The sequence below is a fragment of the Brassica oleracea genome, chromosome C2, assembly GCF_000695525.1.
Source record: "Brassica oleracea var. oleracea cultivar TO1000 chromosome C2, BOL, whole genome shotgun sequence".
Taxonomy (NCBI): domain Eukaryota; kingdom Viridiplantae; phylum Streptophyta; class Magnoliopsida; order Brassicales; family Brassicaceae; genus Brassica; species Brassica oleracea.
In genome coordinates this window covers 4948756-4969973 of record NC_027749.1, presented here as the reverse complement: position 1 = coordinate 4969973, position 21218 = coordinate 4948756, and the positions used below count along the sequence as shown (strand labels likewise).

The 21218-nt window shown below is 34.5% G+C and overlaps 4 protein-coding genes and 1 pseudogene across 4 annotated transcripts; 4 read left to right on the top strand and 1 right to left on the bottom strand.

Annotated features, from left to right (window-relative positions):
- Positions 1-3509: 3509 nt before the first annotated feature.
- Positions 3510-10294, bottom strand: LOC106323271 (ATP synthase subunit epsilon, mitochondrial-like). Its single transcript, XM_013761420.1, has 4 exons — positions 10111-10294; positions 9267-9294; positions 9093-9174; positions 3510-3587 (listed from the first exon to the last, which is right to left on the bottom strand). Exons 1-4 carry the CDS (start codon positions 10292-10294, stop codon positions 3510-3512), a joined length of 372 nt encoding a protein of 123 aa, XP_013616874.1.
- Positions 10295-10753: 459 nt separating this feature from the next.
- On the top strand, positions 10754-12484 carry LOC106321516 (basic 7S globulin 2-like). The gene is made up of 2 exons (XM_013759777.1): positions 10754-11646; positions 12019-12484. The coding sequence occupies exons 1-2, from the start codon at positions 10816-10818 to the stop codon at positions 12379-12381; spliced, it is 1194 nt and encodes a 397-aa protein (XP_013615231.1). The 5' UTR covers positions 10754-10815; the 3' UTR covers positions 12382-12484.
- A 519-nt stretch (positions 12485-13003) lies between these two features.
- On the top strand, positions 13004-14215 carry LOC106323270 (basic 7S globulin-like). Its single transcript, XM_013761419.1, has one exon. The coding sequence runs from the start codon at positions 13004-13006 to the stop codon at positions 14213-14215; it is 1212 nt and encodes a 403-aa protein (XP_013616873.1).
- A 2372-nt stretch (positions 14216-16587) lies between these two features.
- Positions 16588-17232, top strand: LOC106323269 (glutathione S-transferase T3-like). The gene has a single exon (XM_013761417.1). It carries the CDS (start codon positions 16588-16590, stop codon positions 17230-17232), a length of 645 nt encoding a protein of 214 aa, XP_013616871.1.
- A 1131-nt stretch (positions 17233-18363) lies between these two features.
- LOC106323268 overlaps positions 18364-21218 on the top strand; it is a 6260-nt pseudogene continuing 3405 nt past the window's right edge.

Here is a 21218-nt window from a genome sequence, read left to right as displayed (position 1 = left end):
AAATAGAATCAGTCACATGCATATGACATTATGATATCGTCGCGTTTCTCTTAAATAATATCTTCTTTATGTGATCACATCTTTTTACAGAATTCATCCATTTCGATATGAATGATAATTTGAAGATTTTTCATACTAAACAATAAACATATGATATGATATACACCATCCACGTCAAATTGATAGACGCAAGTTAGATTTTTTAAATTTCAAGAGCAGTTATCTATTACTTTTTCTAAGTTTATCCCTATAAAAATAAGGTTAGAAGACTACTCATTAGTCATTACTAACACTAGATCGTTTTTCCGCGCTACGCGCGGATAATATACTTTTGAATTTTTTTTCTTCAAATTTTATAATATGTAAACTATCATCTTAATTTTAGATTAACTGTGTTTATTTGATCAATTACAATTTACTATTTTTATTTTCATGGTAAATCTTTTATATAAATGAGGAAATTTAGTTTTAATTTTTATTTCTATTAATGTTTTAAAATTTTATTTATACTAATGTCAAATAAGTTTCTATTATATGAAATAAAAAAGAGTAACCTGACTATCACAGTAAAATTAGGAAGATAGTTTGAATTACTTCTTTTTTATTATGTTTGGCAACTTTACTTATGTATAAGATTTGAAACATTTTAGGGATTAAAATTTCATATAAGTTAACACATCAGAACAAAACAAATTCTTCAATAATGCACTTGAATTTATTATTATTGTTTTACGTAATTTTTTTTAAAATCGATGATTGAGAACTTTTTTAAAACTAAAACCATTTAAGATTTGTCTATGCATTATTAAATAGTAAAAAATATTAAATAGTAAAAAATATTAAATTATAAAATAATATTAATATTATTTGGAAGTGACGTACTATTATTAGTGACCAATATTTTAAATATAGAAAGATTATTTATCCGTACTTTGATATTTCTTAGGAAAATTATTTATTCACCGACCAATAAAAGTCTGCGATCTCATATTCAGTGTTTGAAAAAAAAGGAAAAAAATAATAAAACTTTGCCAAGTCATATTATATTTTTAAAACTAAAAAAAGTAAAAATAAATAAAAAATAGTACAAATATTTTTTTAACATTGTTAACGCCGTTAGCAAAACACTAAACCTAAATCCTATACATTAAACCCTAAACACTAAACCTTAAATTCTTGGGTAAATCCTAAATTCTTGGATAAACCCAAAATTTTCGAGTAAACCCTAAATTTTTGAATAAACTCAACCTTTGGCTAAACACTAAAGCATTGGATAAATCCTAAACCCTAGAGCTTAGGGCTAACATTTAGAGTTTTGCTGACGGTGTTTAGGACTTAGTTTTCAGGATTTAGTGTTTAGTATTTATGATTTAGGGTTTAGGATTTATCCAAAGGATTAAGATTTAATGCTTAGAATTTAGGGTTTTGTGTTTTGCTGACATCGTTAATAATATTAAATAAACTCATTTTTTGCGGCTAGTACTATTTTATTTATTTATTTTTAGTTTTATTTAAAAAATATAATATAACTTGGCAAATTCATGTTATTTTACGTTTTTTTAAAAAAATATGATATGACAGGCTATTATTAGCTGGTGAACCTACGCCCTCGGGGTAAACTAAAAAAAAAACTCTTTTTACGATGTGTAGATGTTGTTTTTGTAAAATTGTTCTAATATAATTTTGATAACATAAGTTACAAAAAATAATAATAATAATAACTTTGATAACATTATAATAAATAAGTCTATATCTTATTTGGTGTTGGACTTCTGTAAATTGAAACACAATTTTGGAGAAACTGTTTGCTAATCAAATACAACGCATAATAGTGTGTGAACCAAAATTTCTTTTGAAAAAAATAAATTTAAATATATGGAAGGAAAAAATATTAGAAGCTGCAATTAGACATGAACATCATTTTTTAGAATTTTTGGAGAAACAAATATATGTTATGATTTCTGGGAGAATTTTAATTTTAGCTTTTACCCTAAATTCGATATCACTATTAAAATTTATCTTTAAGAGATAACTATTTTCATAAATACTTTAAATTTCTGAAAAACTAAAACTGACATTATAAAATCATTTAAAAATGTTTAAAAATCATTTATAAAATATTTATAAAGAATTCAACCCCAATCCATAAATAATCTACTAATACTAAAAGGAGTATATCCTTTATATTTATAGACTTACTTTTTATTTTATTTTTAAAACTAATTGAGATACTAAGGCAACATAAAACAAAAATAGGAAAAACATAGGAATAATTCATGAAAACTCTATTCTTTCTCTCTTACGCTATGTCAAGTCCAAACGATGGAGAAAAACGACATGTGGGACGGCCACATTGCTGGAAACTAACTCATATGTTGTTCCTGGGAGCTAGACGACGGACATTGGTTTTTGTTGATATACTTATGGCAGAAAAGATTCAGCCGAGACTTAGGACATGGTAGGCAGGTCAGATCCATTTACTTATCTCATCATCACTTTTTTTTCTTCTGACCAGACTTCTTCTTTCTACTGAGATATGAATTGCCTTCTATGTTGAAGGTTTTTACTTTGATAGAACTCGCTTGCTCGTCTCCATATAACTGAAGAGAAACAATGTTCTAAACTTTGCACATTAGCTCAAGCTGTTCAAGACCAATTCCAGGATCACCGACTGAAGCTGCATAAGATTTTGGTTTTTGAACACCTGAGGACACCAGCTAAGGTATATAAAGACTTTTTATTCTACAAAAATAACCAGATAATGCAGAGCACACACGCATACAATTAGCGTGAATTACCTTGCTTGCACGTTCACACCCTATATCCGTGAAACGATTAGTAGCCTAGGAAAGAAAATAAAAGAGCATTCGTTAATCAGTAAGAAGATCTATGTCACATAAACAGCTTGATTCAACATTCACAGCCGCAAAGTAAACTTACCAAAAGAGCACGTGTGACTTATTTCTTGCCCTTGCTGTTTTATTTAAGTCGTGGGTGTAATGGAATCTCCGTGAGGCATTGACACCAGTGAAGATTTCTGCGTTAATTTAATGGAATGTACAAAAAAAGTAGAGAGGCGCGACTGTTGCATTGACATTTAAATCACTCTGAAAAATAGATGGTACGCTAGAATAAAAAATTCCACTTGAGCTTCTGGTATGGTTGGCATTGGCAAAAAGAAAATATTAAGTTTTGGAAACAAAAATTAGACTCATTTGTATTTTATTTTTTTGGCTTCAAACCTTAAATCCAGAATGATTATGAATCTTAGAGACAAAGAAAAATAATGGAGCTTGTTGGATTTAGCTTTACTGTTATATTGTGTTTGGCGAGGAATCATACCTTTGATGGCCCAGTTACATTGGTCCCTACACATCTCTTCTATTCCATTGTTTGACCTGTCCAAACATTTTTGAGTTTATTTTGTCTCAGAAACATCGCAAAATAAAGAGATCGCATGACAATAAAAAAAAGAAATAGTCTTAAGTTTTGCTTACTTTCAGTTTAGTTCAAGTAAAGCTTTTTCGGTTAACGCTCTGATTCTCTGCATCACCAGGTCTTCTTCCAACCTTCACCTGTGGGATTTTCTGTACATATGATTTTAGACAATTAGGTCCAGAAAAGATGTAAAAGAGCATAACAAACTCACTCTAAAGTTTATATGTGTAGGCCACATCATTCTTACGTTTCTTCTTCTAGCAAATTAAAAAATGTTTACCTCAAAGACTTCTCTGAATAGCTGCTTTGAGACATTTGATCACTCCTGTCTTGCTGCCTAGGATTTGACTGGAGATACATCGGTATGTTTTATGATTTATTCTTGGCACAAGCCCAAGAAGTTAGATGATGGTAGAAGAGACAATATCTTGATCAAATCAAGAGATATTTCCGTTCTTACATATTTGGGCAAAACCCTTCAAGATCTTATTGACCTCTGAAACAGTGACGGTTTCATCATCTTCTTCCTATTCGTCGTCCTCAGACCGAAACAGTTCGCTCAAGCTAGGGAAGAAGAACCGGTCCAATTCCATACGACGCCATAGACGCCAGCATCCTAGCACCATTCGGATTTTTTTCCCGACCAATTCCTCTAGTCTGTTGATTAGTCTTATTAAACATGATTTCAACCATCTCTTGTCAAAAATAATATGACTGAAGAGAAAGTTAAGAAGACAATGAAGAGATCGGCCGATTTGATCGCCATCAGAGAAGAGAAAGTTAAGGGGACAGTGAAGAGATTGCCTGATTTTGCGAGGATCAGAGTATCAAAGAAAGGATTTATATAAGGTAAAAATCAGGGATTCGGAACGGTTGCATGGGTCAGATTGTAGCTGTAAATAAGGGGGTTTAATGAGAAAGATTGGTGGAGACCGACGTTACAGTAGAGAATCGGAAATGGTGATAAACGTCTGCGTGTCTACGATGGGTACGAAGCATGTGAAGTTGATGAGTCGCTTAGGGCTGATAATGTGTACAGATTAGCCCACATGAAAACCCGGTAACTTAGAAACTTGATTTGATGTTTAATGAAGATGACGTGACAAAATTGAGCCTCCCTATTGGTTGATTTTTAAATCAACGTGGACACTCTCTATGCGCTTCTTATTTTCCTTTTAGTATAGTTTAGATTCTCTCTCAAGATATATTATTTGGAATATAAATCTAAAGTATCATCTATTTCATTAACTAGTTTTGAAACTTGCAGTATTTTGATTTGTAAATTCAAAAATATAACTAAATAAGTTTTGGTTGTGAACTTCTAAAACATCACATTAACGAGTCTAAATTAATATAAGCATCACTTTAATATATTGAGAAATAGAAATGATATGTCTCAAATGTCATGTAAAAGCAAGTAAATCAAAATCATTTGCTTATGTGAGTTGAATCTATCTTTTCGTTTTCCTTTTTGCATTGCAAATTAAGAAATGTATATATGATAAGAGTAGATATAATTTATTCTAAATAGATAAATAACTCTAACTTTTGTTGTAAATTTAAATGAAATTTCTAAATATATATATATATAAAGTTGGTTTTTCCCTTTTTCTTCCAAGTGACAATGGGATTTTACGGCACGTATCATCCATATTTTTTTTTTTTTTTGCATTTTAGGTCCTTCTTCTTTTAGATTATTGCAATTTGGCCAAGTACTTTCTAATCATGAACTATCTAATCATTTTCGCACTAACTATTATCGTATGAAATTTGATAATCTATTTTATTGTTCACTAAAATTCAAGAAGAATAAAGATATAAATAAAATAATAAAAATATATTTTACATATTTAATTTATTCACAACTAAAAATAACATAATTTTGGTATTTTATTACTTTTTTTACCATTTTCTATTATTTAATTTACAAAATATATATTTATTTAACTATGAAAAATATAAAATGACCAAACTAATAAGAAGAAATTAGAGTGCAATACATAATTTAAACATAAAACTTCCACAGTCAGAAAGAAAAAGTAAAATACCATAGTAACACTAACTCAATAAAGATTTGGAGCTGAAAAAGATCAATAAAGAAGACTAACATATCTCATCTTATCATAGAATGTCTTGATTAGAACAAGCAGATGTCAGAAAATGTAAAAAGATAAAATATGAGACAAAGCAATCTCCGAAACACAAAGGATTAAGCACCAGCGCAAAAAACCAGAAAAACGAGTCATAGAAAAAATAATCATCTGAAGAACAAAGTCAATATGAAACAAAGAGACGCATGTCTAAAGCACCATAAGCACAACCACTAGCTAAGAGATAAGAAACACATCACAAACTAAACAAGCATATACAAGGCGCTTATGCCAACGAAGAACCACAAAACTCTGAATAGAAGAAACCAAAGCTCCAAGAGACTAACTCCGCACACCTACACCAAAGGATGCATGATAAGAAGATAAACAACCTGAGTGGGAGAGAATGGAAGCCAACCACCGAGAAACCAAAGCTTACCACTAACAAGTAGTATTATACATACAACAACACATTATTAAAAAGACAAACACATAATATATTATTTACTATTACGTAACATAATAAAACATCAAATAATGTTATTTACAAATAAATACTGACCACATAATCACATCATAAAAAAATTATATTTAAAAATAATAAAATAATATTTTGCGCGAATCGCGGAGAAGCCCTAGTTTATCCCCATAAAAGTACTTCACATATTTGATAAAGATGAGAGACTGAAAATGGAAAGTCTCACGCTACCTGTGAAAGAAAAGGACTTGAATACTATATGCAGATCGTCATTTCAATTTTATCAAGTAGCAACCATATATTTATGTGTTCACATCCTTTTGTCCCCTTTCTCTTTAATAATATCTTATTTATGTGTTCACATCTTTTTTTGTCAATTCTGTGTTCACATCTGTTTATAGCATTCCTCCATTTCGATATAATAATTTAAATATTTTACACACTAAATAATAAACATATGATATTATGCCTAACATTCAAACTGATAGATTTAAAAAAAAAATGGTTTCAAAAAGGTTGGATTTTTTCAGTTTTCAAAACAATCAAGACTAGTAGTTATTACTCTTTTTAAATTTTGTGCCTATAATATTTATAATTTAAATAAATATATATCCTAAGTAAAGTTTAAGAAAATATAAGGTTAGAAGAGTCACTCACTGCTGATATTCTCTCTCTTAAAATATATATTATTTGGATTTTGGAGTAAAGATCTAAACTATATATCATCTATATTTCACTTAACTAGTTTTGACACTTAAAATATTTTGATTTGTAAATTCAAAAATATAAATAAGTTTTGCTTGCGAACTTCTATAACATCACACTGATTAAAACAAGCAAACAAACAAAACGAGTCTAGATTAATATAAAGATCTTTTTAATCTATTGAGAAACAGAAATGGTATATGTTCAAATGTTATGTAAAAAGATAAATTGCTTGAAATACACTAAGTTAAATACCAAAAATAAAATACTCAATTAAAAATATTTTTAACATTTAGGTAAATGATTTATTATTTATTGTTTACAGTTTAATATTTCATCTGTTTTTTAATAAGTGTCACTTTGACATTTTTCACATAGATTTAGAAAGTGATTAAAATATTTTTAAATTGTTAGTAATTATATCTATTTGATCAATAGTATTTGAGATAAATAAAATCATTTATAAAATCAATGTAGTTTGTAATTAATTTTCAGTTGAAAATAATTATAATTTACATTAAAATTATAAAGTGACCACTTTTTATGTAACAAGAAAAAATGTTAAAATAACATTTATTATAAAACAGAGGGAGTATTTATGAGGAGGGGTTAGATTAATGTATTTATGGAAACGATTATCATTTAGAGGTAAATTTTTAAAAATGATAGTAAATATGAGGTAAAGTAAAACTCACCTTGTAAAAGTAAATAAAAGAAAATCATGGGTTTATATGAGTTGAATCTATACATTTGGTTTTATTTTTGCACTGCAAATAATAAATAAATAAATATATATATATATATATATATATATTGATGAAAACTTTGTCGTAGGTTAGAGTATACATGATTTATTAGAAATATTTGAACGACTCTTATCTTTCGTTGAATTTAACCGAAATTTCTAAATTATCTCTGTAAAAAGTACCGCGCATACATGATTGGAAAATACTAAAGTAGAAAACCTTAAAGGAAATACACAAACCAAAAGTCCAACGCTTTCAAGGAAAGTCTTATGCTATCCCGTCAACGGAAAGGACTTGAATACTATATGCACATCGTCAATTCCATTTTAGCAAGTAGCAACCATATTTTTCTAAATCAAGAAGGAAAATTGTAATGGCTTCTTTGACGACATCAATAATTCACCCTGAAGTTCCAAACTGAATTCAACAAGTTGCAAACTCACCTACTGTAACCACGAATTATTTGACGACTATACATAAAAAAAAAACATATTCAAATAAAACCAATTTGAAAAGTAGGATATTTTTATAAAAATAAAATCTACTATGAACATAAAAATACGAGCTTACCAAAACCTTGGTCCATTTCCCATTACTTTTCTTCAAATATTGAATGAAAGTTTTAACATTTTGAGTTATTTCATTGTATCTTCTTTAGTCCAATTGGAGTTTTTTTTTTTTGAAACATCCAATTGAAGTTCAAGTTTCAAATTATATCTAATCTTAGTGGCTCTGGCTTCTGGGGCAACTCTTTTCAGAGAGTTCCTTGTTTTACTCTTTTCTTCCTATGTATATATATATTTCAAATAGAAATCAGATTGCAATCGAAGTTGTAGAAATAAGTAATAAGACTATTTTTTATTGATGATTATTAGATTAATACACCTATTCGATTTTGAAAGATGAATAGTAATTCCAATTATTTAGTTTGGCCTTTTTGTACTTATTTTAATCCATACTAGGGTTAGGATTATAAGACAAGGGTTATGATCATCCAGTGAAATTGTATTTGAGTATTCAAAGCTTATGCTAATTAAACAAGATTTATTAAGGAGACAAGAGTTACATACGGCATTATATACAACAGGATGAGCTAGTTGTTAGGATTAACTCTCTGGCAATTTGAAACGAGTTAATCTCTAGCTAGGTTTGAAGTTTTAGATATGATTGTTGTTCAAGTTGAATGTATTTGTTTATATCAATTTCCGATCTAGAAAGAAGTAATACTGTATTTTGCTATATGATCAGGTCAACGAAAACTACTTAGATCATGATTAACCCTATAATCCTATTTGGGTTTCTTAATGACTTTTTAATAATAAATGTTAGTTAAGAATTTTAGTTAAGAAACACCAAGTTTCTATGCTCCTATGCTCCATTGGTAGTTTTTTAAACAAAGGTTCTTAAAAAAAGAAAATTAAATATTGTTTTGTTATACATACACTTTTTCATACACACACGCATTTTACACATTGAAAATACACACACATTTGATCCAATTTTGAGCTCAGCTGATAAAACATATTATGTACTTTATAAATAAAATTTGCCCAAGTTTGAGATTTTTAGGATCAGTCGGCAACTGGAGACGCTTTCTTTTTGTCCTTTTATGATTCTATCTATAAGAAATGATACCTGCATAGCGTTGAGATTTTCCCATGGGATCTTCTCGGTGGCAAGCTCCCATAGTACAACTCCAAAGCTGTAAATATCAGACCTGTATCAATGATTTAAGAAGAGCTAGTTAGCATTGAATGCAACATAACAATTAATCAAGGGAATGAAACCAAACAGAGCACGAGAATATACTTCTCATCAGCAGACTCATTTCGAAGAACTTCTGGTGCCATCCATTGAGGCTGCAGAAAAAGTAAAACGACAATCAAAGATTATTCTGAGATATTGGCTTGTAAGTCAGAATTCAAATAGAGAAAGAGCATAAGGTTAAGTACCGTTCCCTTCCCGGACTTGGTGGTTAGGTATGTCTCATGCTTGATGCGCGAAAGACCAAAGTCAGCTACCTGTTAAAGATGTCACAGTAAGTTGATGATGTTTCTAGTTCTTTTTTGCAGGACTGAGTCTCACTTTACCAGTTCATTCACATAAAAGGATAACGTAAGCGATATAATTTTTATGAAGACATGAAGGTATTATCCATCTGAATTACGGGAACGCAAATGTATCTAAAGATGAATATCTTACTTTAACGGTCCAGTTCCTGTCCACCAGCAGATTTGAAGACTTCAGATCACGATGGACGATGTTTGCCCGTGTAACTTGACTTGTATACTAAACATAACCACATTTGTCCAAAAGACAATGAACAAAGAAATAAGCTTTTTAGGCTTCAGACACACAAACATTCATCTCAAATATTAAAACCAAACAATGGATGGATCAGACATGTAATCAATCTACAGAGACAGAACAAATATCATCAAATGTGAACTCAAAAGACATTTAAGAGTGACAATCCCTTCATCAACAGAAACAGAATCATAGTTTTTGATGGGTTCTAATTAAAGTAGGAATCTTTACCATCTTGAAACAGAGAGAATCACACAGAAACACACAAACAAGAAGCTAGATCTCGATCAAACAAGAAAGAGCATTGGTCAAGGATCCTGAGGAAAGGGAGTGAAGAAGAAGATACCTGGTTTCTGGGGCTTTCCATCGGCCCATTTGGAGAGGGAGAAGTGAACCTTCTCGCTGCTCATGGATTCAGTTTTGAAGGGTTCTTTCAGGCAGTTCCTCACGAGATTCGCGCAGATGTTTGAGTACGTTATACACGTCATCCCCACCGCCCTCCAGAACAGAACCGCCGCAGTCGATGCCATCTCCGATTTTGATCGATCGAGACGAGGAGATTGAGAAGAAGAAGAAGATCGAAAGTTGACACGTGAGATAAAAACCCTATTAGTAATCGGTCTCCAAAGTCCCAAGTTAAGGATCGGTAACTTTCCTTTTAATTAGTTTTGATTTAATTAAATCAGTTCTTTTGTTTAGAAACCCATTAAACATCAGTGATAATCATGGTCTTATGGATCAAAATGATAATATACCGCAGATCTCACCACCTAAGTTATTACCTACCAATTAATGCCACACCGACTATCTCAGTTTTCTCAAATATAGTTAATGGTCTCATGCATACTGTATGATGGATTGATCAATAATACCATTAATGGTGACCAGAAAGGATACATTACTTTTTATAAATAAGGAAATAAAAATACTCAAATAATTTAATCTTTCATTTTCTTAAATCGAAAACGTGTTCTTAGGTCAATAAATATCAGACATCTATTGTCCATCTTCATCACAACAACCAAAAAAAAAAAAACTAATAAGAAAAGAAATGGGTGGCCTTATGCGCCGCACCGTCTTCCTCTCCATGTTCGTCGCTATAACTCTGACATCACAAGCTCAATACCTTCTTCCGATCACAAAAGACGAACCCACCAAACAATTCTACACCACCCTCGACATCGATTTCGCCGCAAAATCTCCCGTTAACCTCCTCCTCGATCTCCAAACCAGCCTCACGTGGCTCAACTGCCGTAAACTCAAATCTTTATCGTTACTCCGCCTCGTCACTTGCCAGAGCTCCACCTGCAAATCCATCCCCGGGAACGGCTGCGACGGTAAAACCTGTCTTTACCGACAACCAACCCCTCTCGGCGTTACCCCCGTCGTCACCACCGGCCGTGTCGTTCAAGACCGAGCCACCGTCTCCAAAGCCTCCCTCCCCCGCTTCACATTCTCCTGCGCCGAGGAGAAACGCCTCCAAGGCCTCGCCCCTCAACTCGCCGGAGTTCTTGGTCTTTCTCCGGGACAGTTTCCGTTCTGGAGACAGGTGACGTCAGCGTTTAACATCATCCCGAAGTTCGCTCTCTGCTTGCCTTCCTCCGGAACCGGTCACTTCTATGTCGGGGGCGCTAACTACTATCGTATCCCGCCGTTCAACGGTGGTAGTAATCCGGTTCCTATGACTTTGACGCCGTTGAAAAACATAGGCTCGGGAAATTATCTACTCTCTGTCCAGTCAATCTACGTTGGCGGAAGCCCTTTATCGTTGAGCCCAAATTTGCTTGAGGGCGGAGCTAAGCTGAGCACGGTGGTTCCTTACACCGTACTGCAAACTGATATCTACAATGCTCTTGCTCGGTCGTTTACGCAAAAAGCAACGGTATTAAAAAATAAACTGATTTTAATACATGAATAAATTAAAAATCTTATTTTTGATATAGTAGCTGGGATTCAAATTTATGTGTATAAAAAAATACTCCATCTGTTTTCAAGTATTAATTTTTCTACTAATTTTTGTTATTAACTTTTGAAGATAGTTTTTTGATGATCTTATGTACATTTTATTAGTTAATAATAAAAAAATTAGATATCTATTATTGATAATAATTACATATTTGAATACCTATTTTAAAATAATAAAAATAGTTCTTTTTAAATTATACTATTAGTTTATGTGAAATCTTTTAAAAAATATCTTATCATTTATCAGTAATCTCTGTTTTTAATCTGGGGTTTCAACTTATTTACACAGAAAATTGGAATGTTTGAGGCTCCAGGGCATGCACCATTTACAGACTGCTTCGACGAAGGCGCTTCCTCTAGGAATAAGAGGGGACTGAAGAATGTGCCGGTGATAGAGATTGGAATGCCGGGGAGGGCAGGGGAGGTAAAGTGGAGCTTTCACGGTGAGAATACGGTGGTGAGAGTGATGGAGACGGTGATTTGTTTGGCGTTCGTCGACGGTGGAAAGAAACCTAAGGAGTCGATGGTCATTGGGACACATCAGCTTCAAGATTATATGATCGATTTCGACTTTAGCACCACGCTTATGGCTTTTAGTGACTCACTCTTGCTCCATAACACTAGCTGCTCTACGTGGCCTTCCCGGAAATAGAATCATTTCACGCATGCATGAGTATGACATTATCTTTTGACTTTTCAGCGTGTAACACATGTGATCCAGTCGAATTTAATAAATTATAATCCGTTATCGTTTATTTTCTTTTGTTATAGATTATTAATTGTCCGTATAACGTTTTTAAAAAACTGGACATTAATGAGACAAACAGTAATTAAAAGCCTAAATTTTCCAAGCCTCGTAATTAATTACTATTAGTCTACTGTTTGAGATATAAAATATTGTTTTTTGTATTTACATGTCTAAGATTTTGTAAGAACAAAAGGTTAAATTTTCTCTAATCTTTTTATTTTTTTTAATTTTATACTTACTACTCTATTTAAACATCCGTCATACCAATCATACCTGATCTTATTTTCAATTAGTGTTTCTTTCACTGGAAACAACAAAATTAGAAAGCTAATATTCAGTGAAAAGAATAACAACAAAATTAGAAAGCTTCTAAAGAAATCTACCCAATGACCTAGCTTCCCGAGAAAGCTACCAAAGGTCACTCACACATAAACGGAGTGCTTGACTACTATAATAAACACACACTATCACTTTCATTGTAGGAACCATATCATTTCCCAAAAAAAAAAAGTAAATGTATACAACAATGGCTTCGTTAATCAAATTGTTCCCACTCTTCATCATCTTAACCCTACAAACTTGCCTTGTGTCCGGAGTCAAAAAACCAAACTCACCTGTTTTTTTACTCCCCTTGATCAAAGACAAAGCCACGAGTCTCTACTACACAAACCTCAACCTCGGAAACATTAATCACTCTCCTCTAACGCAGAGCCTCGCCATAGATCTCGGCGGCGGTTCAGCCGCTCTCCTCCGCTGCAGCACGGTCGTAAAATCCACAACCTACCTTCCAATTCGCTGCAACTCAGCTGTATGCAAACAAACCAAGCCCGACTCGTTCTGTTTCAACAAGACCAACACTTGCGGCAAATACGTCCCCACTTCCTTCACCGAGCATCCACTCAACACGCTTCTCGGTACTGACTCTGTCTCTCTTCTCACCTCGAAACCTAACGGCGTCACTAACTCCGTCCACTCTCCGTTGATATTATCTTGCTCCAACAACGCTAACGCCTTGAGACTCATGCCAAAGGTTGTAAACGGAACCATAGGTCTTGGCAACTCCTCGTTCTCGCTCCTTTCCCAGCTTGCATCTATGCACAAAAACCGGAGAAAGCTGTCTCTCTGTTTGCCATCTAAACCGGCCGGTTTAGGAAGCCTTCACATTGGAGGAGTCTCTCCATACACTAACGATGTTTCCAAGAACTTAGCCTCAACGCCTCTGGTAATTGACCAAACGACCCGTGAGTACTTTATCGACGTGATGTCCATCGAAATCGCCGGAAACGTCGTTCCTTTGGGTAAGAAAAGACGTGGAAACGTCATGATATGTACTTTGGCTCCTTACACTGTCTTGCAAGGTTCCATTTACAAGGCTTTGGTTAGAGAGTTTGTTAGCGAAACGAAGATGCTGAGAGTAGCAAACGTGAAGCCTTTCAATGCATGTTTTAGCTCCAAAGGGGTGAGAGCTGCGGTGGCTGTTCCGGTGATTGATTTGGTGATGAACGGTGGAGCTAAGTGGAGGATTAATCGGTGGAACTTGCTGGTTAAGGTGAAGAGAGATGTGGTTTGTTTAGGGTTTTTGGACGGAGGTGTGACTATGAAGACGACTGAAATGGTGATAGGAGGTTTTCAGATGGAAGATCATCTAGTGGAGTTGGATCTTGAAGCTTCTGAGTTCTCTTTCTCATCTTCGCTTTTGCTTAAGAATACTTCTTGTGGTCAGAACAGAATTATCTAATTACATGTATCACTGATTGTTCTGTCCATGGCAACCAGACGAATGAATACATAATATGGATTATCCCAGAATAAAAATTAGCCACAATATGACAATTAACGGAATATAATTGGTTTAAAGATAATTTCAAATTTAGATTAAATGAACAGCTTATAATGTTATGTTTAAAATATCGTTAAACAGTAACCAAGCTTTTATTGTAGATTAGCGTCTACGTAGAAATTTAGACACTGCTTAGGACCAACTTTCACAAAAATATCATTTTAGAAAAATTATTTCACTTATGACTAATTTACCGACTTAACAATTTTAATACACTGATATAAAATGATTCTCGCTCAACAAATACCTTTTTAAGATGTAAAAAACTTCTAATTTAAAAACGCAAAGGGTTTATTAGTTAATCCAAATTAAACGTTACAGATCTGACAAATAGGCATCCAAGGTTTTCAGATTCCCGATCTAAGTCTTTATTACAGAAACATACAATATTGGCTGAATCGTTCTTCTAATCTCTATGTTCTGGAAAACGTAAATATCTCGATAAGAGATTGCTCTTCAATTTTTTGTTTTTTTTTTTTTTTTGGTAAGATACTCTTTAAAATATTCTTACATTTACTATCTTCAAAATAAAAAGAAACTTGTTTTTGAGATATTTTTTTTTGTTTTTGAAAAAGAGCTTACTATTATTGTTTTCGAGATATTACATTAGACAACGTGATAAGATACTTCCTGGTTGCATCATAAAAAAACGTTCTCGAAAGTTGAACTCTTTCTTTTTTTGAGCAACACTCGAAAGTTGAACTAAATTTATAAAACTAACACCATCAATATCGCAGACTTCAGTGGGGTTTTTAAACAAAAAGAATGATTTAATTAAATCAAAATTAATTAGAAAGGTTATTACCGATCCTTAGTTTACGTTTTTTTGTGATCGATTATTTGGTGGGTTTCAAACCACGTGTCACCAAATCATAGGACATAATTTTTTTTTCTTTTTCTTTTCTTTCTTTCTTTTGTTCTCTTTCTCATTCTTTCTCGTGTTCTTTGTTTTCTCCGTCAAGAGGAGAGACCCAAATCGAAGACGTCTCCTCCGCCTTCTCGGCCGAAACCGAAGACCGACGACGTCTCTCTGGCTCCTCACAGAGATTCCTCCGCCTTCTCCGCCGAAACCGATGATCGAAACCGAGGACGACTTTGTTGGTCCTCACGGAGTCTCGTCGCACTTCTCTTGTCTTCTCCGTCAGATCAAGGATCGAAACCGAAGACCGACGACGTCTCTCTGGCTCCTCATGGAGATTCCTCCGCCTTCTCCGCCGAAATCAACGATCGAAACCGAGGACGACTCTGTTGGTCCTCACGGAGTCTCGTCGCACTTCTCTCGTCTTCTCCGTCAGATCAAGGATCGAAACCAAAGACCAAAGACGTCTCTCTGGCTCCTCACGGAGATTCCTCCTACTTCATGTGAGGGTCGACGACTCTGTCCGTGTTGACGGCGTCTCCTCCGTCGGTCTTTCAGCTCTCTCTAACGATCTCTTCAACGTGGAGATAAGTTCCCAAATATTTACATCCTTCTCGTTTCAATTCATGAATGCATGTGATAGTAGTTAATTTAATGAATGGTGATTACGGTTATAAGTTTTGTGTATCATTGTAAAGCTTTAGCCTTTGATCGAAATTTGTAGGCTTTTTAAATGTTTAGTTAAAAAGTCATGAGGATACAATGAGATTATTAGTTAATCTTGAAACTAGTACTGAAGATCAGACTGGAACTTAAGTGTCGTGTAGTGTTGTCTGAAATCTCTTTAGATCATTTTCTGATTTGTCAAACAATTTGATTTCTGACTATCGTATCGTTCTAACAGTTTATTGGTTACTTGGTTTTACTTGGTTTGCGTAGATGAATCATGTGAGGAGGCAAAGATCAGAGTGAGGACGCAAAGATCAGAATGATCTGACTACTTGAGATTTTAGGTTAGGTAAGTGTGTTGCTTCTTGCTTTTTTCTTAATTGCTTTCCTCTGCATAGTTATTAGGATAATAAATGCTGGTTAGAGTTAGGTTATGGTTGTGATGAATGCTTCCGATTAATGGGTGTGATGAATGCTTCTGTTAGGTAGTTTAACTCTGATGAAAGCGTGTTATGACTGTGTGGTAGATAATAAATTTGTTAGATACATGTCTAATCATCTCTACTCAACTAAAATGAAAGCTCTCAAGTCTTCTTCTATTTTTCTGTATTAAGACGATCTTCTTCTCTTCTCCTGTATTTAAACCGCTTGTTTCTCTCTTTCTTTCATCTTGAAACATATTTCTTCTGCTTCCTCTCCTCTTTTCATGTATTAAACCCTCTCTTCTGTCACATACTAGTAAATGGATTCTAGTAATCCATTTAGTCAGACATCCAATTTTGTTGATCTGTTGAACAGTCAACAAGATACTGACTTTCCTGAAACCTATCCGTATGCAAGTTTTTCACATGGATCATCACAACTCCCTAGGCAAACTTCAAGCTTCTGTGAAGTCTCAACGATAGAGCGTAGAGAAAGAAAGAAATGGACGGTCACTGATGATCTTGTGTTCATTAGCGCATGGCTAAACACGAGCAAAGACCCTGTGGTGGGCAATGAGCAGAAAGCATGTGCATTATGGCAACGCATTGCAGTGTACTTTGCAGCAAGTCCGAAGGTGGAAAAAGGTGAAGCCCGAGAGGCCATTCAGTGCAAGCAAAGGTGGCAGAAGATGAATGATCTTGTGTGCAAGTTTTGTGGAGCTTATGCGGCTGCAACAAGACAGAAAACAAGTTGCCAGAACGAGGCTGATACTGTTAAACTTGCACACGGAATCTTCTACAATGATCACAAGATTAAATTTAATCTTCACCATGCTTGGGAGGAGCTCAGAAATGACCAGAAATGGGGTGAAATTGCTAATTCCAAGATTGATGGAAGCGGAAAGAAGAGAAAGTATGACGATGGAGCACAATCTGAAAGCTCTCAAGCAACTTCCAATCTCTGAGATCAACCAACGAACCGTCCTCCTGGTGTCAAGGCTGCGAAAGGAGCATCTGGTAAGAGAAGTATAGCGGATCACCAGGCTGTCACTCACTTTCAAATCCATAATTTTGAAGTGCATGGTGTTCTTTTTTAAATCTATGTTTTAAATTTTATCTTTTAAAATGTTTTTTAATAAATAAATTTTATCTTTAAAAAAAATTAGAAACCCTAATTAAGAAACTCCCATTGGACCGCTAAAAATGATAGTTTCTTAACAACAATCCTTAACCCCACTTAAGTAGAGTTAAAATATTAAATAATCACTAAAAACCCCCTTAAGGATCAAGGGATAATTATGCTCTAAGAGGACCCGTATATATGATAATTCTATATATATACATGATTTGACGTCTCAGCAGTATTCTAAAATACTGCTATACGTTCACTGTGCGGTGACCCATCGCCTAGCGTATAGTTGTATCGCGGACGCCTAAACGAGGCTTAAACGGATATAATATTTATCCATATATAATTTATTGATGATTAATATGAAAATAAAAATAATATTAATACTAAAAGAATATAAGGTTTTCAATACTGAAAATTTTGAAAGATCCTGCTTGGTTCATGTTTGAATTTGCGGATGATCCAACCATATCAAAATCTCTTGAATGATATTTTGCAGTTTTTGGAAAAAATAAATGTGTAGTAAGAAATAACTGATCGTACTTAGCAACTATTATAATTCACACTATAAATAAACTATAAAAAGTTCACTTAGCAAAGACAATTATAGAATTAAACACTCCTAATGAGACTACATACCAACAAATAGACTTGAACTATTATAATATTTAAAACAAAACAAACATGTGCAGAACAAAAAAAAATGTAAACGTATAGACGGCACCGTTTGTGCGCACTATTCGCCGTGTATACATCTGTTTTCTAACAAACCGTATTATAAGCCGTATTTGATGATTTCGCTACGTTGCAAGGCCGCCTAGCGTATAGTGACTGTATAAGCCGCCGCGTTGGGCGTATTTTCGAACACTGCGTCTCAGTAATTCACATCACAGCCCCCAAATAAGAACAAAACATCAAAAAAAAAAAATGAATGCTCTTGTCTTCTTCTTAATGCTTTCACTTATCTTTTATCTACCTTGCAACTACATCACACTCTTTCGTAAGGCCAAAACTTCAAGCATTCTTACACCATGTTCGTAAAGACAAGGCCATAAATCTCTACTCCATCCCTTTGTCCATCGGGGAGTTAGCCCAATTTCCCGGCCAAAACTGTTAAACTATAATCTAATCTCTCCTTAATACATTTACATAAGTTAGTTATTTATGTTATTACACAAAGAGTTGTAACTCTTCATGTTGTGTCTTTTTAAGTATAAAGAGTTGTGTCTCTTATACTTGTAATGATTCGATCTCTATATAAAGATCAATCATTTGTTGTAAACAAAAACACAGAATCTCAATAATACAAAAGTATTTTCAGAAAAATTTATAAGCCTGAAACGTCTATCTTATTCTTTCTCTCGAACTCGTATGTAACAAACTGTGATCGTTGTGTAACACAAGCGGTTGGTAAAAGATTAACATGATATCAGAGCTTTACGTTTGAGAGGACGTAGAAGAAAGCACTAGTAAGAGAAACACTTGGCGTGGAGAAAAGGAGGCTAGAGGATTTTGGCATACGATTTCGGAACCACACGAAACGATGAAGAATCAAGTAATCCCCATATTTGATGGAGAGAAGTACGACTTCTGGAGCATTAAGATGACAATCATTCTCAAGACCAGGAAGTTATGGTTTGTGGTTGAAGAAGGCGTAGGAGCCCCACCAGCACAAGTGGATGAAACCCCTGAAACAGTAAGGGCAAGATCGTTAGAGAAGAAGCGATGATGAAAGATACATTGGCTTTGCAAATTTTGCAAACTGCCGTATCGGATCATATCTTCTCACGGATTGCAGCAGCATCAACATCCAAAGAGGCGTGGGATGCATTGAAGGAAGAGTATGAAGGCTCTCCTCAAGTTCGTTTGATTAAACTTCAAACGTTGCGAAGGGTGTACGAGAATTTGAAGATGTATGAGAATGAAGACATTAAGGTCTTCACGGATATGATAGTTGAATTAGTAAATCAATTAACTTATCATGGTGAACAGAAGACAAATGTTCAACTCATACAGAAGATACTCATCTCTCTCCCAGCCAATTTCGATTGCATAGTCATTGTATTTGAGCAAACAAGCGATTTGACTTCAACAAAGATGACAGAGTTGATCAGGATTTTGAAGGCTCATGAAGCAAGGCTGGCTGCAAGAGAAGAAAGCACCAGTGAAGGAGCATTCGATGCTCGTTTTAAACACATAAATTCTGGTGTAACACAAGACAACTCAAAACGCCAAGGAGCCAAGAAGTGGTGTGGTTACTGCAAAAAGAACAACCATACCGAGAGCGAGTGTCTGAAGAAACATAAGAAGGATGATCCAAAGAAGGATCACAGAAGTAACAAGGAGTGTTACAATTGTGACAAGTTAGGCCACTTTGAAAATCAGTGCTACTCAAAGAAGAAAGAGAAGGCACATGTAAGTCTCGAAGAAGACTTGAATTAAGATCACATGTTGTTCAGTGCAAGCGAAGCATCAACAACAGTGATGGAAGATGTCTGGTTAGTAGACAGTGGAGCAACTAATCATATGACAAATGAGGAGAGTTACTTCTCAAAGCTTGATAGGAGTATCAAGGTTCCAATAAAGATTAGAAATGGAAGCATGGTCATGACAGCCGGTAAAGGATATAACTCTGTCATGACTAAAGGTGACAAGAGGACCATCAGAAATTATTTCAAGCGGATACCGGGTGAGTTTCCAAGAGAAGAGATGCATCATCAATGATGCAAAAGGAAGGAGGATAATGGATATCCCAATGACTCACAAAAGCTATCGAATCAGGATGAGTTCGGCTCAGGTAGAAGAAGCCATGAGCGCTAGTGAGCAAGGAAAGATGGAGATATGGCACAAGAGACTTGGTCATGTAGGCGACAAAAGGTTGCAACAAATGCAAGACAAAGACTTGGTAAAGGGATTACCAAAGTTTAAAGTCAAGAATGAAGCGTGTAAACTTGGAAAAAAATACGCAAAAGCTTCCCAAAGGAATCTCAAACTATGACAAGAGAAAAGCTTGAGATTGAACATACAGATGTATGTGGGCCGATGCAGCACCAGTCTGTTGATGGAAGCCGATACTTTTTGCTATTCCTGGATGATCATACTCACATGTGTAGGGTATACTTCATGAAGCAAAAGTCAGAGACATTCTCACTGTTCAAGAAATTCAAAGCAATGGTGGAGAAGCAGTCAGATTGTACCATCAACACGCTGAGATCAGATGGAGGTGGTGAGTTCACTTCACGAGAATTCAACCGGTTCTGTGAAGAAGAAGGAATCAATAAGCAAGTCACCTTGCCTTATTCACCACAACAAAATGGTTCAGCGGAGCTCATGAATAGGACCTTGGTGGAGATGGCTAGATCGATGTTGGCAGAGCAAGACTTGCCACTCAAGTTAAGGGCAGAAGCGGTATACACTACCTCATATCTTCAAAACTGTCTGCCATCAAAGGCAAAAGAAGAAGATGTCACTCCTATAGAGAATTGGTGTGTACACAAGCCAGTTGTGTCACACATGAGAATGTTTGTTAGCATATGTTACATACATGTCCCAGATCAAAAGAGGAGGAAGCTAGATGTCAAGGCAAAGGGTGGAATCTTTGTTGGATATAGCAACCAATCCAAAGGCTATAGAGTTCTCATCTTGGAGAATGAGAAGATTGAAGTATCAAGAGATGTCGAGTTTGAAGAAAACAAGAAGTGGGATTGGGAAAGGCAAGAAGAAGTGAGGAAGACATTGGAGTTGTCTATGGAAGACTCTCACTCACCTGAGGAACAAACCGAAGGTACTTTAAGTCCTGTTTTCATTCAAAATGATGATCAT

Excerpts from the sequence above, each read along its gene's own strand:
- LOC106323271 (XM_013761420.1), bottom strand. The coding sequence starts at position 10,294 with ATGGCATCGACTGCGGCGGTTCTGTTCTGGAGGGCGGTGGGGATGACG. Across the intron at positions 9,295-10,110 it reads TGGAAAGCCCCAGAAACCAG|TTCTTCGAAATGAGTCTGCT; the intron begins GTATCTTCTTCT and ends TGGCACCAGAAG. Across the intron at positions 9,175-9,266 it reads AATGAGTCTGCTGATGAGAA|GTCTGATATTTACAGCTTTG; the intron begins GTATATTCTCGT and ends TCATTGATACAG.
- LOC106321516 (XM_013759777.1), top strand. The coding sequence starts at position 10,816 with ATGGGTGGCCTTATGCGCCGCACCGTCTTCCTCTCCATGTTCGTCGCT. Across the intron at positions 11,647-12,018 it reads CGTTTACGCAAAAAGCAACG|AAAATTGGAATGTTTGAGGC; the intron begins GTATTAAAAAAT and ends TTATTTACACAG.
- LOC106323269 (XM_013761417.1), top strand. The coding sequence starts at position 16,588 with ATGGATTCTAGTAATCCATTTAGTCAGACATCCAATTTTGTTGATCTG.
- LOC106323270 (XM_013761419.1), top strand. The coding sequence starts at position 13,004 with ATGGCTTCGTTAATCAAATTGTTCCCACTCTTCATCATCTTAACCCTA.